Here is a 16,965-nt window from a genome sequence, read left to right as displayed (position 1 = left end):
GTAGTTTTAATTTTCCCCATTTGCTGTCACTCAAAGCTGTCTGTAACATGCTGCTTTTTAGTGACAACAAAGTTAATCTTTCCATCAAACCTTTTAATTTTTTGTGTGCTCATCTGATCCTTTCTTATCCACCTGCGCTATACATGATGATGATGATGATAACAATGTAAGTGCTGTAATTATTAAAGGCACTTAACATTCGTCGCGTCACCTGCGCTTAGTAACAACAATAATTTTAAGGTTATATAATGTTGATTGAGGTTGTTCAATGTTCATACCATTGATGGAACAACCTTAATTAGCTTGTTTCTCAAGTCTGTACTGTCATGCATTCTTGGGGGGCAGTGGGAAGACTGCAAATTATATTCTTGAGTGGCTGAAAATGGATAAACTAGTATAGGTTTATTGGTTTTGATACTGAGACTTCTTGATTGAAAATGGAAAGAGTAGTGTAAAAGAGTAAGGAGTAAGGACCATTGAAAATCATCATGTGTCAAATATCAAGTATGATAGTTTATTCGTTTTTATGGCTAAGTTTGTGATTCTTCCTAGCTCCCACCATACCTAATAAACGACACATATCAAACAGATTTGTCGTCTCAAGCTCAGGATTTTCACCATCGAGCACCGTGATAAATTCTCTCGCTAAATTGTAAGCACCTCAATTGGGTATGACAACTTCAGATTTGTCATCTCTAATTCCTCAGATATTCATTAACTTCATTATTCTTAAGTTTTGATTTATTAGAAAGCCCGCAACCACTATCTAAAGATGAGTTTTGGGTGAAGCCTACCTTCTAACCCTGATTAACAAAGAATTATAAGAAGATGATTAAACCAACGTTATCTATAACTGACTGATTCATCGTTCAATTCTTAAGCTGTTAGTGGTCAATCTTGACTTTAGTTGCTAGCCAGGCCAAAAGACCTGTGCATATATGTTGTTGAGGATGACCAAAGCTTCATAGAGAATTAGAGATTATAATATAGATTTGCACACCCTAAAAAGAGAATGATGAACCCATAATGGGAATATCTATTGGATAAGGAACTGCTTTGTGAAAGTGGAAGTGAAAGATGCCCACCCTGCTTATAAATTCTTGATGTTAATTCCATCCTGCAGCCATAAGGTGGTTTGAGAATAAATATATATAAAATACCTTAAAGTTTTCATAAGAAAATGTACTATTGATATTAATTTCATTTTGTAACTTAAATAGATTGAGGATAAATATAAGATATCTTAAATTTTTCATAGGAGAAGGCATGTTCTTGGTATTAATTTCATCTCGTAAATAAAATTGGTTTGAAGATAAATATAAAATATTTTAAGTTTTTTACAAAAAAAGACATATTTTCTGTATTAATTTTATTCCTTAATTGTAAGGCGAACTGAAGATAAATATAAAATATCTTAAACTTTTTACAAGAAGACATATTTTTTGTGTTAAGTCCACTCTATAACGGCTTTCAAAAAAAAAAAAAAAAGTCCACTCTATAACTTTAAGGTGGGACCGTGGGACGAGGAGAAATAAAAAAAAATGTCTTGAAGTTTTCACATCATATCCTTGGTGTTAATTCCATTCCATTATGGTAAGGTAAATCGGGAATGAATATAAATATAACTTTTTACGAAAAGATACGTTCTTGATGTTAATTCGATTCTATAACGGTGAAGTTTGTTGATGATAAATATAAAATACCTTAAACTTTTAACGAGAAGACATATTATTAGTGTTAATTTCATTCTTTAATGATAATGCGGGTTGAGGACAAATATAAAATAACTTTTTTACGAGAAAACATTCTTAGTATTAATTCCATTCTGCAACTGTAAGGTAAGTCAAGAATACCTTCAATTCTTAATTGAAATGATACACACATGACATTTCAATGGTGCGATTGAGAGAGAATTAATGTATTGTCTTTGTGACATGGGAATCACGATTAGATGTTGATTATAACATTTTACGTTACGCCGGGTCGCAGAGCATATTATTCTGATTGCTCTCTCTTTTTATATTATTCTGATTTCTCCTCTTCTTCTTCTTCTTTTTTTTTTTTTTATAGCGATGAGAAAAATTTATCATCAATATTTGATGGTATGTATTGAGTAAATCTTATACGTTTATAATAATCTGTAAATTACACAAAAAATAAACTATATTTGGAAGATCTTATTTAACATGTTCAACCGAAAGAATATTAACAATAATTAAATTTGAGATCTTTTGATACGAAAATCTGATTCACTCACTGGGTCATTTCTTTTAGGGTGATTCTGATTTCTCTCTTGTCAATTTGTAATCATGTTTTGGAATATAATACAAAGATTAATTCCATAATGGAGTTGGCATCCTCCCATAGTGAGCTATGAGTGAGCCTTTTTAATCTATTTTAATCGTTGGCATCTTTGGGTTATTCCATGAAATCCAACCAAGGAGGGCATATATCCATCCAAAGTGAGATAAAGATATACAAAGATTACAAATTTCACCTGAAACCACTGATAAACAGTATAAACTCTTGTTCTCAAAAAAAAAAAAACAGTATAAACTTCTGTTTTTAATACTAGGGTTAGGGTCTATATAAATGAATTATTGTTTGGCTAAATGTCTAAGTGAATAGAGTATAATTCTCATACCAAAATGTCACAAGTTTCTTTTCTTTTTTTTTTCTTTTTTTAAAAACATGTCACAAGTTTCTTAGTCGAGCCTGTCCGTTACACAAGATCGTCTTAGTAGTTTGTAATCCATATGTAATTTGCGGTCTATTATATAGGAATGAATATTTAATACACACTAACACACTTTCATATAATGAACACGAGTTTTTCTCACCACTCAAAACGAATGAATGATTATATTGAAAGTTTAATGCTTTTAGATTGTTTCTGTTTTCAAAAAAAAATTGTTTCTAGAACTTAATGCAATTTGATGTTTTATCTTGTACTCTTCAATATATAAGGTTACTATTGTCAAAGCAGACCATGGAGTATGGCCACCAAATGGATGGGCCTAAAAATGCTAGCCCATTCCACCCCACTAGATCTTTAAGAAATTATATTTACTTAAAAATTAATATTGAGTAATAAAATAGTTTATATAGTTTTTTTTAATACTGTATTTAAATGTTACAAGTGTAATTCTTGTTAACTTTTTCTTATCGAGATAGTTGCACAGGTTTCAGTTTATTGAACTATTATTTCATAATTTGATGTCTCACGTTTTATTAATAATTATTAACACTCTTGTTTACAAACAACAATTCCCAACAAATTGCACGGCTGCGCATCCTCCAGCATTTTGACCACATTCCTCATTGAAGGCCTTAAACTTGGGAGCCTGGCCGTGCACATGACTGCAATCCTTAACACCTCAATGGCATCTTCTTTGTAAGGTTGTCGGATTTCTGAATCAACTAGGTTTAACACACTCTCTTTGCTATACAATTTGCTGCTAACCCAGCTCACAATGTCATTGTTTTCTCCGTATTCCGCCTCCGTTGGCCTTTTCCCCAACACAAGTTCCATCAGCACCACTCCGAAGCTGTACACGTCGCTCTTCTCATTTACTTTGTTCGTGTACCCATACTCTGTAACCATAAACCATTACCACATAAGTCTCATGTACATCAACAAAAAAATTAAGGGAGTCCAAGGTTGAAAAATTAGAAATTAGGGGTAATTTCAATCAAGTTAGTCTATTGACTTAACCACCATAAAGTTACAAGTTTCACATATCAGCGGCCTATTAGCCTTCTTCTGGTTTACTTCTTTATAGTCCATGTCATAAGGTAAGACATTCTCAAAGTAGTGACTGTGGTTTTCCTCGTTACTCAAAAATATTTTTAAAAAAATGTACGAGACACTTAATTAGTTGGATTTGACATTTACCTGGAGCAATGTATCCATGAGTTCCAGCAATGACATGAGTTGAATCGTGAATGACATCGGACCGAACTAGCTTTGCAAGGCCAAAATCTGCAATTCTTGGTTTCAAGAACTCGTCCAATAAAATGTTACTCGACTTGATATCCCGGTGAATCACCGGGCGGTCACAGCCGTGGTGGAGATACTCCAACCCCTTGGCGGCTCCGACTGCGATATCATACCTCGTCTCCCAATCCAACGCCATTTTCTTGCAGGTGTGCAGGCGATCCCATAAGCTTCCATTGGGCAAGTATTCATAGACCAACAGACTCGAATCCTCGCTGGTAATGCTGCAATACAGTTTAACAACGTTAACATGCCGAATTGAGCTCAATGTTTGGACTTCCGCCTCGAACTCTTTCGATTTCGCCGCACGTTTCCGAAGAATGGGGGTGGTTGTCGCCGGGTTCCTCCGGCCATTAACGTCGGAGTTCCATATATGTTTCACCGCCAATTCCGTGCCGTTCCCGACCACGACTCTGTACACATTCCCGGACCCGCCTTTTCCGATCAAATTGTCTGTTTTGATAGCGTCGAGAATTTCGTCTTCTCCGAAGCTTAATATATGGAAAGACTTAACGTTCCAATAAGCTTTCTTTAAAGACAGTTCATGATTTTCACTCGGATTACTTTTCTTCTTCTTCAAGTATACGAAACATCCCAGTGAAATGAGGATCGTGATGCAAGCAGCCATCAAGCAGAGCAGAATTGTGTGAAAAACATAGGACTTATCGAACTCCTTTGAACACCGCCGGAAATTCTTGATGTTCTTACTGCAAAGATCGTGATTTCCGGCGAAGCTGCCATTATAAGCTGCAATGGAAAGAGAATCTGGGATGGGACCTGACAACTGGTTGTTTGAAAGATCGAGGAGGTTGAGCTTTAGAGAAGATAAAGTCCCCGGAATTTGGCCTGAGAGGTGATTATCGGACAAGTTTAAGGATGTTAGAGTCGGGAGAAATCCGAGCGTGGCCGGAATTGGACCGGTGAGAGAATTTTTAGCTATGGTTATGTCGCTAAGTTCGACACAGGAGCCTAATGTCTCTGGAATTGATCCAATGAAATTGTTGTTCTGTAAATAAAGGCTGTCGAGATGTTTCAGTTCTCCTATTGTTGCGGGGATTTCGCCGGAAAACTTATTGTTGCTCAAATCAATTGAATGTAAAGAAGAAGCCCCTGAAATTTCCGGCGGCAAATCGCCTGACAATTTGTTGTTTTGAAGACACAACTGACTCAACGACTTTGCTCTTCCGATATCAGAACTAATGGAACCTTCAAATCCATTATTTGAAATATCAATGATATCTGCGTTTGGCAGTGCCCAAATTCCAGACGGAATTTTGCCGGAAAGGGAATTCTTGCTTACCCGGAAACGCCTTAGGGTTTTGCAATTCACATAGTTATTAGGAATTTCCCCGGTGAAGTTGTTTTGGAGAATCAAGAGCTCTCTCATTTTCCCCTGTTTGCACATCTCCGCCGGAATTGGTCCGGTGAACAAATTTTCCGAGACGTCGATGAAATCAAACTCTGCCCACGAGCCCAGCTTTGAAGGGAGCTGGCCGGAGAGGTTATTGGTGTAGAGAGACAAGTTCACCAGTTTCTTGAACTCCCCCAATTCCGCCGGTACCTCGCCGGAAAAATGATTTTCAAGAAGTTGCAGACTTACCAGTTGGGTCAAGTGCCTGATCTCGGAGAGATCACCGTAGAGATAATTCGTGGAAGCATCTAGAAATTCCAGGTTCGTTAGGTTCCCAAACCCAGCCGGTAGCTTCCCGGTGAGATAGTTGCTGTAAAGTTCGAGCTGCCAAAGTTTCCGAAGGTTCGAAATTCCGGCGGGAATTCCGCCGGAAAGATAGTTCATAGACAGCTCCAAATCGATCAGCTCCGTGAGGTTTCCAATCCCTTCTGGAATCTTTCCTTCCAGACTGCAATTCGATAGGTACAGCCAATTCAAACGAGTAAGCTTCGTAATCACTTCCGGGAACAGAGTCTTCTCGAACGGATTATCTCCGATGCTAAGAACCTCCAGCTTCGTAACATTTTCAAGCGAATTCCACGGAAATTTCCCGGAAAATCCGCTGCGATTCACGTACAAATGTGTCAGCTCACTAAGCGCCGACATGTCGGGAATCGACCCGGAAAACAAATTGTTCCCAAGATCCAAATACTTCAGGCCAACGCATTTATTCAGGTCGTCGGAGATCCGGCCGGAAAGTGAGTTGTACCCGAGAGCGAGCTTCTCCAAAGATCCCAAAGAGCAAATTGAGTCAAACGGAATAGACCCGAACAGGCCTTGGCCGGAAAGCTCGATTTCTCTGACTGAACCATCGGAGTTACAGGTAATTCCGGCGAATTTACAAGGCGGGGTACTAGAATTCCAGTTATCGAACACGCTGGTTCCGGCGTTCTGGAAGGAGGCCTTTAACGCTAGAAGCGATTGGAGCTCGTCGGAGGTGGCAACGAAAAAGAATAAGGTAAAGAAACATAGGAGAGAAAGGGAACTAAGATTTGGCCGGAAAATTTCACCCGCCGCCATCTCTGACGGTTTGGTTTGACGAGTTGAGAAATTTTGGACTTCGGAGTGTGGAAAAGGAAAAGACGGGTTAGAAGAAACCCAAATTGAGAAGAGTGCAGATCATACTCCCATTTCCTTTCACTTTCCTCAGTACTTTTCATGTGAAGAAAAACCATGGCTGTTGTCGGCCGGTGGCTGTGAAGATTAGAAGAGAGAACCAAGTTTCTTCACGGAAGCTTCAAACAAAACCGCCGACTTTGACCTTTGAACCAGCTACGTGGGATTTCTTGGATTATCTGACGTCAAATCATTATATAAAAACCCTTCTGTTTGTTTTTTTTCTCTTATTAAATCATCCTCGTCAATGACTAAGGTGTCGGCCTACTTACTTGGTAAGTAAATAAAACATGCCACAAATTTAATTTTGCCAACGTATTTTCGATCAAACTTGACACATATAATTTTAATTTTATAATGTGACTTCTCTTATCACATAATAATAATAATAATAATAATAATAATAATAATAATAAGACAAAAGATATGAGTGAAACAACTTGATAACTATGTACATGTGTGATTGAATTTCTGGTAAGAAAATCTATTACTCTATTATGCTACCATTTAACTCATTTAAATCGTTTGTTTGAATTTTATACTTTTATACTATAAATCGACAAACAACTTGCATAATATTTATACTTTGTATGATGTTATGTAGTTATTTTATTTTATTTTTCTTTCCCCTATGGATGACTATGTTATTCGGTTTATTATGTACTTGTCAAGTTGTCATGCATTTTGCTAAAGAATCATTCATGTGATTAAGTCACACACTCCATTCAATGTATCATTACTGCATATTTGTTATAATTAATTATAAAATTTGTCCTTTCAAAAAAATAAAAGTTGTCACGGCTAAATTATTATTATTATTTTGGTAATACATTTAAAGTTTTATTTTATTTTATTTTTATTTTACTGATGATGAGGGCAATTAAACTGGCAAGTGGCAATATTTGAAGGTGTGCATCCGCATTGTGATCTTAGCCGATAAAAGACCACAAAAAGTAAACCCCACATTATCATGTTTTGTATGATCCGGTGACTTTTGGCAGGCCAAATTTTCCAGATTAATCAAAATTGATAAAAATTAAATAGTTAAAGTACTAAATTGATAATTTTAAAAGTCGTGAATTTCTTTTTTTGAATACTACCGACTCTGTTACAATGTAGTATCCGTTCATAACTACTTTCTCAACCTAATGAAGCACAAAAAGTCGTGAATTAAAATTTAAAAAAATCTCAATAATCATCTGACCAATCACCAATCGGTTTATAACGGCAAATTATACTGTGCACCGTGGTGCACATAGCAATGTGCACCACGTACCTAAACGACGTCGTTTTGAGTATTGTAGACTAATCGTCCGTTTTTTTTGGAAATCACGTTTCCCGTTTCGGCCGGTCTCTGTATTTATGTTAATATTCTGTGTATTCCAGACAATCATTCTGTATATTTTAGGCAACCGTTCTGTGTATTATAGGCAACCGTTATGTGTATTCATGTTAGTAACACATGTTATGATTTCATGTTAGTAACACATGTTGTGATGTGTTTGTGCATTCGAATGTTTAGGAGGATGAGTTCTGTGTATTTTGTGTAAATATTATGTGTATTCATGTTATTAACACAAGTTGTGATGTGTTTGTGCATTCGAATGTTAGGAGGATGAGTTCTGTGTATTATGGGCATCAATATTCTGTGTATTATGGGCGAACATTCTGTGTATTCTAGGCAAACCTTCTGTGTATTCTATATAATGATTATGTGTATTATAGATAATGAATTCCCTGGAGTCATTCGTGTCCACTAACATCTCTGTATTTTGTGTCAATATTCTGTGTATTCTGGGCAAACATTCTGTGTATTCTAAGCAAACGTTCTGTGTATTATAGATAATGATTATGTGTATTATAGATAATGAATTCCCTGAGTCATTCGCGTCCGCGTCTACTAACACCAAAACGACGTCGTTTTACGTACGTGGTGCACATTGCTATGTGCACCGTGGTGCAGGATATAACGATTGGTTTATAACATTACCATATTTATATAGACTATTCAAGTAAGTGGACTACATGACTTTGGACTGTGGAGTTGTATGGTGGACTACTAGACTTTGGTCTTGTGGAGTTGTATATTGCTTCATAGCATGGGCTAGGCCCGTGACGAAGTTGCACGCTTTGGGTTCTTAATAAACATAACATAACTAAGCCTTATTAGCCCTTAAGCTCCATAAACTAAAATATTAGTTAATTGTGACCTTGTAGATTTATGTTTCGAAAAGGGAGATCGAGTGAATGGAGTATGATTTTTATATTAAGTATTATTTAACTGTGCATTGATCTCTAATACACAGTCCCTAGACGATAGATTATTGTGTGGACAATGACCCACATAAGTGTGTTGATCATGAATATAAGATACATTTTTAATATATTAAAAATATATTATTTGTGTATTGAATGTACATTATTTGATAGTATATAAAATAATATACTTTCAAATAATATATTTTACGTACTCAAATAATATATTTTTAATATATTAAAATGTACTTTCTATTTATGATTCACCTAACAACATGGTCTATGTAATAATGATGGTCACTAGAAATCACATTTCAAAATAAATTATTCCGTTAATGTTGACGTGGCCTCACGCTGAGAATCCTTGTACAAACCCCACCTTCTGGCCTCGCGTTGACACCTCATCACCGCCGTCAGGAACTTGACGGCCTGTTTGGGCTTCAAAATCTCCAGAATTTTCGACGCAGTGGAGCCGCGAAGCGCGTCGGCATTTCCCATCAGTCTCCCCATTGACTGCTTCAAATCTCCCATGACGGCGTCGAGCTGCGACACCTCGCCGTCAACCAGCTCCTCCTCCCTCTTCAACAGCCCCAGCATCGGCGGAGCCGCCACCGTCTCCTGAGCCGACGCCATGGCCTTAGAAATCGCGTTCTCCACCCGCGCCGTCTCCGCCCTCAGCATTCCCACCTTGCACCACTGCTCCTCCGTCAACGCCCCTCCTCCCATCGAGCTCTCCACCACCCACAACAGCATTGACGGCTTGAAGCCGGAGAGCCAGAGAAAAGACTGCTCCAGCCGGCTCATCCACGGCGCCGCGAAAAACACGAAAACATCCTCTTCCGCCGCTTTCGTCTTCTCCGCATAGTATTCCTGGTAATGCGCTAAAACCCGACCCACCAACCCACTGCATTGTTCATCATCATCCGGCGCCGCCGCCAAGAAGGACTCAAGCTGCTCAAAAATGGCGTCCTGATTGAGCAGCCAGCCGTGGTAGAACGCCGTGAAGGCTTCTCCAACAACTGAAGAAGAAGCCATTGTTTATCATTACAGATATGACTTTCAAGCTAGCTCGCGCCCGATCCACATATACTTATATATATACTATACAGAGCAGGTAGCTTAAAGTTTCAATTCCCTCCTCAAAAAAATAATAAAATATATATTATATTCCTTTAATTACATTATAGGCGGCGGGATAAACAAACGTTTTCGATTCTTTGCTAGCTTTTCCATGCACGTGGATATTGTCGATCAGGAAGATGATACTGAAGGCACCGGAGTTTCTTCAGTCGTAAGCATGTAAATATAGCGGCAACGTAACCCATTGGCGGTGGCGGCTGTGTGTATATATACGTTAATGTATATAATAATAATTTCCCAATTTTATATCATTGATGTCAACGCGAACTAAACGCGAAAGACAAAACCTATCGACTAAGTAGTCTTATTAGTATTCGGATTTTTTTTTCTTTTCAATTTCTTATTAAAATTAAAGGATTTTTGCAGCTGATGAGCATTTATGATTTATCAGTCCATCAACTGAAAGAAGCTAAGTCGGCTACCAGTTGGAAACTCAATATGCTGTTGACTTTAATTAGTTAGAAAAATATTAATCCGTATGTTATTATTATAATGTGAAATTTAATTTAATTTGTATAACATGATCCGATTATATTGTTGTTGGTACACTCTTTGTTTCACATTCAAATTCGTACATATTACCCCATGGTATGTATGTGTTTGTTTTACGACTAAAGATAGTCAAGGATGGACCAACATAATTACTTTGAAAGTTTGCTAAATAGGAAAGTATGGAGTAATGAAAGGTTTTGAGAACACAAAAGTGCTTTGTTGATTTAGTCTTGCTAGAAATCGAACCCCAATCACTATGCTCCGGTGGTATTCATACACTTAATATGCCCATGAATGAGTTCATAAATGTTACGAAGCTAAGTACTAATTGTTACATAGAAATTTATTTATTGTGGTAATTACTGTCATTTAAGCATTCATTATTGGGAGAAAAATTCAAGAGCCAATTACATTTAATTCATACTTACTGCTCCATTTTGCCATCCCGCTCGACTGCTTTGAGTTGATCGATATGCTGACTGCCTAACCAATCAAACACCCCAATCAATGAACATGACCTCTTTGGCGGGGCGACTACAATAATAGAGGTGTCAAACGAACAAGTTAGCCCGAAATCTAGTCCAGTCTCAACCTATTTGAGAAAGCCCGGTCTAGTCTAATTGTTAGGACTAGCCCGTTTTATAATAAGGACATGGTTGAATATATTTTAATTTTTTGCCCATGAACTAATTTGACCCCGTGTGTGTGTATTCTCTCTCTCTCTCTCTATAATAGAGTAATAGCTCATGAGATTATCACGTTAGAAACTATGATATTTATTTTATGCATATTAAATTATTACGTATTTACTATTTAGCTAATTAACTATCCAACTAGCATATAATTAGTAGTTATTATCTTAAAATATTTTAAACATTGTAAAATTTTATTTGTTTCAAATTCATTATTGATTATTGATTTTTTTTATAATAATTATTAAGTTAGATAGGTGAAAATAAATATGTGAACATGTAAAATTAATTTCGAAGGAATAAATAACTTTAAATTAGTCTATAATTTTTAGAACTATGGACCGGATTGAACTTTAATTTTTATTTTTGAACCAACCAAATCCCCTCTCGTTTGACACCTGCGGACTAGGCCCAATCTCACAACCATCAATATGCATTGGGTGAAGTATACTTTGTGGTTATTATCGACAAAGTGCCACAAAGAGATAAACGATTGAATTTGACATTTTTTATTTATGAAAAAGTCGGTAGCCGTGACACAAAGGATCACTCTGGATTGACTGTTTTTGTGAGAGAAAAGAAGGTCCGGTAGTTTTATACGTGTGACATAATATACTCTTTTTTTTTTTCTTTTGAAAACTGTGACATAATATACTTCGTAGAGTAACCGTATATGGTGTGACATAGGGGTGCAAGTGGGCTTTGGCCGTACCCAAATATAAAGAGCTAACAACACTTACAGCGCCACCAAATGGTGCTAACACAATTATCTAATCTTTTATATTTCCAAATTGGGGCCCGGTTTGATTCGATTCGCCAAACAATTCGAATTTGAATGGATCGCCGTCCATACTTATTTACTTGATCGTGTATAATCCGGCGGGAAGAGCCGGCGCCGCTGTTTTATCCTCGGCGGAGGCTTCTCCGTCGCCGTATCATCGGTTTCTCCGTCACCGCCGAGGTTGTCTGTGATCGGCGATCGCCACCTTCATCGCAGCTCGCAAAGCTATTATCGGCTTCTCGCTGATCTCACGAGTACGCGTTTATACTTTTTTCTATATTACGAACGCAGAGTCGCTTAGTCTCCGTCCGTATATATTCGTCGTGTTTGAAAATGGAAGGTCGAATTTAACTTTACTTTTCCCTGTTGTACTGTGCTTTTTTAAAATACTCCGTAGTAGGATTGTACTATTAGCCTATTGGAATTTGGAACGCTTCATTTGTGTTGTAGACGAATATACCCCTTGTACATAAGTCTGCTGTCACAAGCTGGTACTCTGCTTCTTTTTCTGTTTGCTGCTACTTGCTTCGGTGCTATTTTCATGCAATTCACTGATTTGTACTTCTCATCTGGATTAAGTTATAGACAAGAAACTATCATGTTTTTGGAGTTGAACACGTGTTCTCTTGTAGTGTGTACTTTGGATTATATTGATTATTGGAGATAGGTAAAAATATGTTTATGAAACTAGATAATTTGCAGGGTTTTTTGACAGTTTACTTAGTGCCACTTGGTGAATTAATGTAGTGGAAATCACTCAGAAAATTGAAATGCTCAGGGAGAAGTTGTGTTGGAAAATGGTGGCCTGGTTTAACATCTCTGCTCTGTAGTAATGTTCCTAATCAGCGCCATCAGGAATAACATGAATTGTAACGGTGATCGGAATTGTTGTTGCTCTAGTGGTAGCCGTTTGCTATTCTAGCAATTCCACTGGCTGTACTACTGCATTCTTCTATCCGATTTTGTGGATATGTATAATGGCTTTCCCTTAAATCAACTGTATGTGCCTGATTTGTAGCATCCATCTGTGTGCATCTGACATCATATTTCCTTGTAGATTGACTATGAGTCATGTCGCTCTTAGTGTTCTTCTAGCAATCCAATTTATTTTATGCATTATAAAATTATTGCTTGGGAAGAAACTGCAAAAAGCTCTTATATGTGAAATCTAGGTATATGTTTTTTTTTTTTTTTGAAAACAGGTATATGTTTTTTCTTTGCTAATAATTTCAAAAACCTTGTAGACTCAGTAATGCTTCTATTCATCATGTACTTTTTTCCTGGTGGTTTGAAGAAGCATTACTTCAAACAACTGCTTGCAGATCACTTATAATTTTCCATATGTAATGGCTTCAGGGGTTGAGGCTTTTGGGCTTTTCAAAGGGATGGTTGGATTATGTTTCTTTAAATTCTGCAGTATTGGCAAATGGGTACTAGTGGATCAACTGCTTTTCTAACATGCAGGACTCTCAATGAATGTATTAAATATGGTAATTGTGATCCCACAGGTATAATTTTACTTGTAGCTGTGTATTTATTCATTTCCTGTCACTATCTTGGCTTCTTCCTTCTTATTTCAAGAAAGCAGTACAAGGGTCATAAACTAGCATTAACTATACACACTGAATCACTGATTTTGGGGGTTTCAACAACTTTTGGGTCATCAAGTATCATCTGAATCTTTTCCATTTAACCAAATGTGTCTGAAAGAGAAGAATAGTACTCAGAAATCTGAATGAAATGTGTATTTATTCAGTTTTGCATGCTGATTAACATTTAATATGTGCATTCATTGCATATTTGCATTACATTAGAATATTGGTTTGTATAGTGGCTAAATGCTTGCCCATTGCATATTCTCCATTCTCTGTTTTTTTTTTTTCCCTCAAGACACTGTGTTTGTTTATGGTCTTCTATGATTTAGAAAGGTTAAATTAAAACTATTCTACATACATGATAACACTTATAAATGGCAAACTTCGTGAGATACAAAACTAGTGATCATGGTGATTACAAGGATAGCCAATTTAAAAAGAGAGGTTAAGTAAAAGTAATCTCATGCTGTCATGCATATGCAAATGCTTGTTTCTTCAGCTATTGTAAGGTCCTGATCTCTCCAGCACAAAGACATCCATCTGTCAGAACATTTATATGGCCATATGGGGCATGGTATTATTTACTTCAATTTACTGCTAACATTGGCTTGGACAAAGATTCCATACATGTATCTATCACATCATTTAATAAAGTTGCTTCCAACTTATGGGGAAAACTTCTGGTTTTCTACAAATCTTCCCTATATTATAATTCATAGTAGCTTTTTTTTTTTTTTTGGACTAAAATCCTTTAGCCAAGTAATGTCTAGGAGAACAATGATCACAAGGAAATATATTACAGAGTAGTGAAGTTATTAACTGAAATGATATTTGTATTCCTATTAATCACTTCCTATCTTAATACAGTTTTGTCAGATGACTTAAATTATATATAGGTAATATTTTGGCGCGATCATCAGAAATTCATCATTTTATAGCCTTTACATCTGACCAGTGCACGTAATGTGGGGGTGTTAATTATAGTGCCATGTCATTATGCAGTAGAAGTGAATCATAATTAGTATTCTACTGTGATTATATGGAATTATGAATTATTTTCTTAGCTAATTGTGCAGATAAATGTTCTGTGGCTAATAATCCGGAAAGCAAAAGAAGCTTCAATAATGGATTCCAGGATCATTCTCGAGAGTACATTACCAATTAAAATATGTTGCATATTGCTGCTTGGATATATTGCTAAGAAATAAATTTAAAAAACATCAGGTTTTTTGCATATTATTTGTCTGATTGGTTATTAAGGGACACACAAAAATGTCCAGGAATCTCACCTATTTTATGCATGAAATTGGTGATTGACCTTATAGAATGTGTTTATGGCCAGTGATTCTTGTGAGTTGTGCTGATGGAAACCTTGATTAAGATTTGTCCGCTATTTTGAGTTTTGTATTGGGGAAGCTGGGCTAATTTTGTATGGAGGACCCCTTTATTAATATTCTCTTTTTCTTGCTTTCATCTGAACTTGAGAATAAATTCTGATGCATGGTTATTGCATTTATACTATCTAGAAAAAGCTGGTCTGTAGTCAGTTCACCATTTTAATAATGAAAATCTGCTGGCAATGTTTCATTTAATCATCACCAGAAATTTTAAATAAGCATGTCTGAAATGACAGAGTAAAATGCTTTAGTAGGTCTTTAATGTGTTAATGATATCCTTGGCTAGGCTAATGTCTATTTAAGATGGGAGATGTAGAAGATTGGGAAAAGGCCTCTGGGATGGGACATTTTTTTAATATTTTGTAGATATTCTTTATGGAAAGGAGAAAGACTATACTGAAAATGAGACCTTAGCTGCCATCCTTTCCTTATTGTAAAAAGGAAAGAATTAGAACCAATGAATCGGTTCTTATTAATACACAACTATTACCTTTTTGAGTTTTTGGGAAAATGTCTTATCATTTTTTGTGAAAGTTCTCTGTTTTGCAGACATTACATTAACTAAGAATTCTTTCTCTGTTTTAAAAGTTGTTGTATGTGCTAAACTTGGCATATAATGATGCTTAGTCCTTGCTGGCAAATGCTGTAAAAGAATAAACTTGCAAATCAATCTGAGTCTGATATGACTGTACAAGTGAATCAGATCCGTTCATGATCCTTGGACTTTTTTGTCAATTTTTATTAGAGTAATGCTACTCAACCCTCCAAAATGTTTCTCTCCTTACATCAAATTTTGCTAATTGAACAACTAACTTTCTTTTTAACTAATGGTGGGGTCGCTCAATTCATGTACACTCAATAATTATAAGCTGCATCATTTTTGTAAATATTACAGGAAAAATTTAGTGGGGAAAATAGCATTTTTCCTTTTTGTTATTGCTGCAATCTGATGGTATTGGTATCTACCCTTTGCCAACCCCACTTTGCAGTTCTTTTGATTACAATTCAGAAATCACACACACAAAAGAAAAAACGTATCTTGCAGTAGTACTGTTTGTTACCTCTATGCATTTTACTTAGAGATACTAGTGTTATTGCTTTCCTTTTTAAACAATGATTTTTGACAGGAGGTATTAGGATTATTAAAATGTGCTGAACGATGAGGTAAAATTCATGCCCCCCCAAACCTGTTTTGGAATTCGGGTTATGATTTTCTTGAAGTTTGTTTCATGCAGAGATGTTAGAAAAAAAGAAAAAATTAAAGCAGAAATTCAGTGCTTTTGTTGTTTGAGGAGATGATGTCTACTGTCACCGCATCTGTTTCTGATTCTGCTTTGCTCTGTTCTGTTCTTTTTCCCTTGGCGTTTGCAGGCACATACACACACACACAGAGGAGAGGAAAAGGCCCCCCACTTGGAGACGTTCTCATCCTTTGTTCTGAAAAATGGATACAAAATTCAAATGGTTGCAAATGCAGCACGTAAGAGGAAGAAATTAAAAATAAAATAAAATAAAGGATGGGTTTGTTTGTTTTTACAGTTATATATATATATATTAATTTAATTTTCAGTGTGTTTCCTTTCTCCCGTCTGCCGGTTCTCCATACAGCCATCTACTGCTACTGTCACCCTCCATTAACCTTGGTGGTCCCTCTGCAGTTTTGCATGATGATAATGGATGATGGTGGTGGTGATGATGATGATGAACTACCATGGTACCATTCCCCTCTCTCTCTCACGTACCACTACAAATTTGGATAAGCTTTAAAGCTAACCACTCGGTAATTTGGAATGAATCCACCCTAGTGATATAATCTGTTACTAATGTATACATCTTGTAATCGACTGTTTAGGCCACTCCATAAACCCCACCTCTTGTTAGTTCACACGTTCCTTTCCGGTTCACCTACGACCCTTTTCCCATCAATCACTCTCCATCTTTCACACAAAAATAAGAATTCAAGATTCATAAGAAACCTTCCTTAATCACCTAAAAAACACACGGCATAAACAAACCAGGTTGTAAAAAAAAAGTGGGAATTCAATCCTG

At 36.4% G+C, this 16,965-nt stretch overlaps 2 protein-coding genes and 1 long non-coding RNA gene across 3 annotated transcripts; 1 reads left to right on the top strand and 2 right to left on the bottom strand.

Annotated features, from left to right (window-relative positions):
* Positions 1-3,183: 3,183 nt before the first annotated feature.
* LOC116021919 (receptor-like protein kinase 7) lies at positions 3,184-6,636 on the bottom strand. Its single transcript, XM_031262451.1, has 2 exons — positions 3,896-6,636; positions 3,184-3,594 (listed from the first exon to the last, which is right to left on the bottom strand). Exons 1-2 carry the CDS (start codon positions 6,465-6,467, stop codon positions 3,242-3,244), a joined length of 2,925 nt encoding a protein of 974 aa, XP_031118311.1. The 5' UTR covers positions 6,468-6,636; the 3' UTR covers positions 3,184-3,241.
* A 2,395-nt stretch (positions 6,637-9,031) lies between these two features.
* On the bottom strand, positions 9,032-10,063 carry LOC116022694 (protein DOG1-like 4). Its single transcript, XM_031263526.1, has one exon. It carries the CDS (start codon positions 9,852-9,854, stop codon positions 9,144-9,146), a length of 711 nt encoding a protein of 236 aa, XP_031119386.1. The 5' UTR covers positions 9,855-10,063; the 3' UTR covers positions 9,032-9,143.
* A 1,831-nt stretch (positions 10,064-11,894) lies between these two features.
* LOC116022893 lies at positions 11,895-16,820 on the top strand. The gene is made up of 2 exons (XR_004099308.1): positions 11,895-12,178; positions 13,281-16,820. It is a non-coding gene; the product is annotated as an uncharacterized LOC116022893 (long non-coding RNA).
* Positions 16,821-16,965: the final 145 nt, after the last annotated feature.

Source organism: Ipomoea triloba, chromosome 1 (genome assembly GCF_003576645.1).
Source record: "Ipomoea triloba cultivar NCNSP0323 chromosome 1, ASM357664v1".
NCBI lineage: Eukaryota > Viridiplantae > Streptophyta > Magnoliopsida > Solanales > Convolvulaceae > Ipomoea > Ipomoea triloba.
The sequence above is the reverse complement of the archived record's forward strand: the minus strand, read 5'-3'. Positions and strand labels throughout refer to the sequence as shown.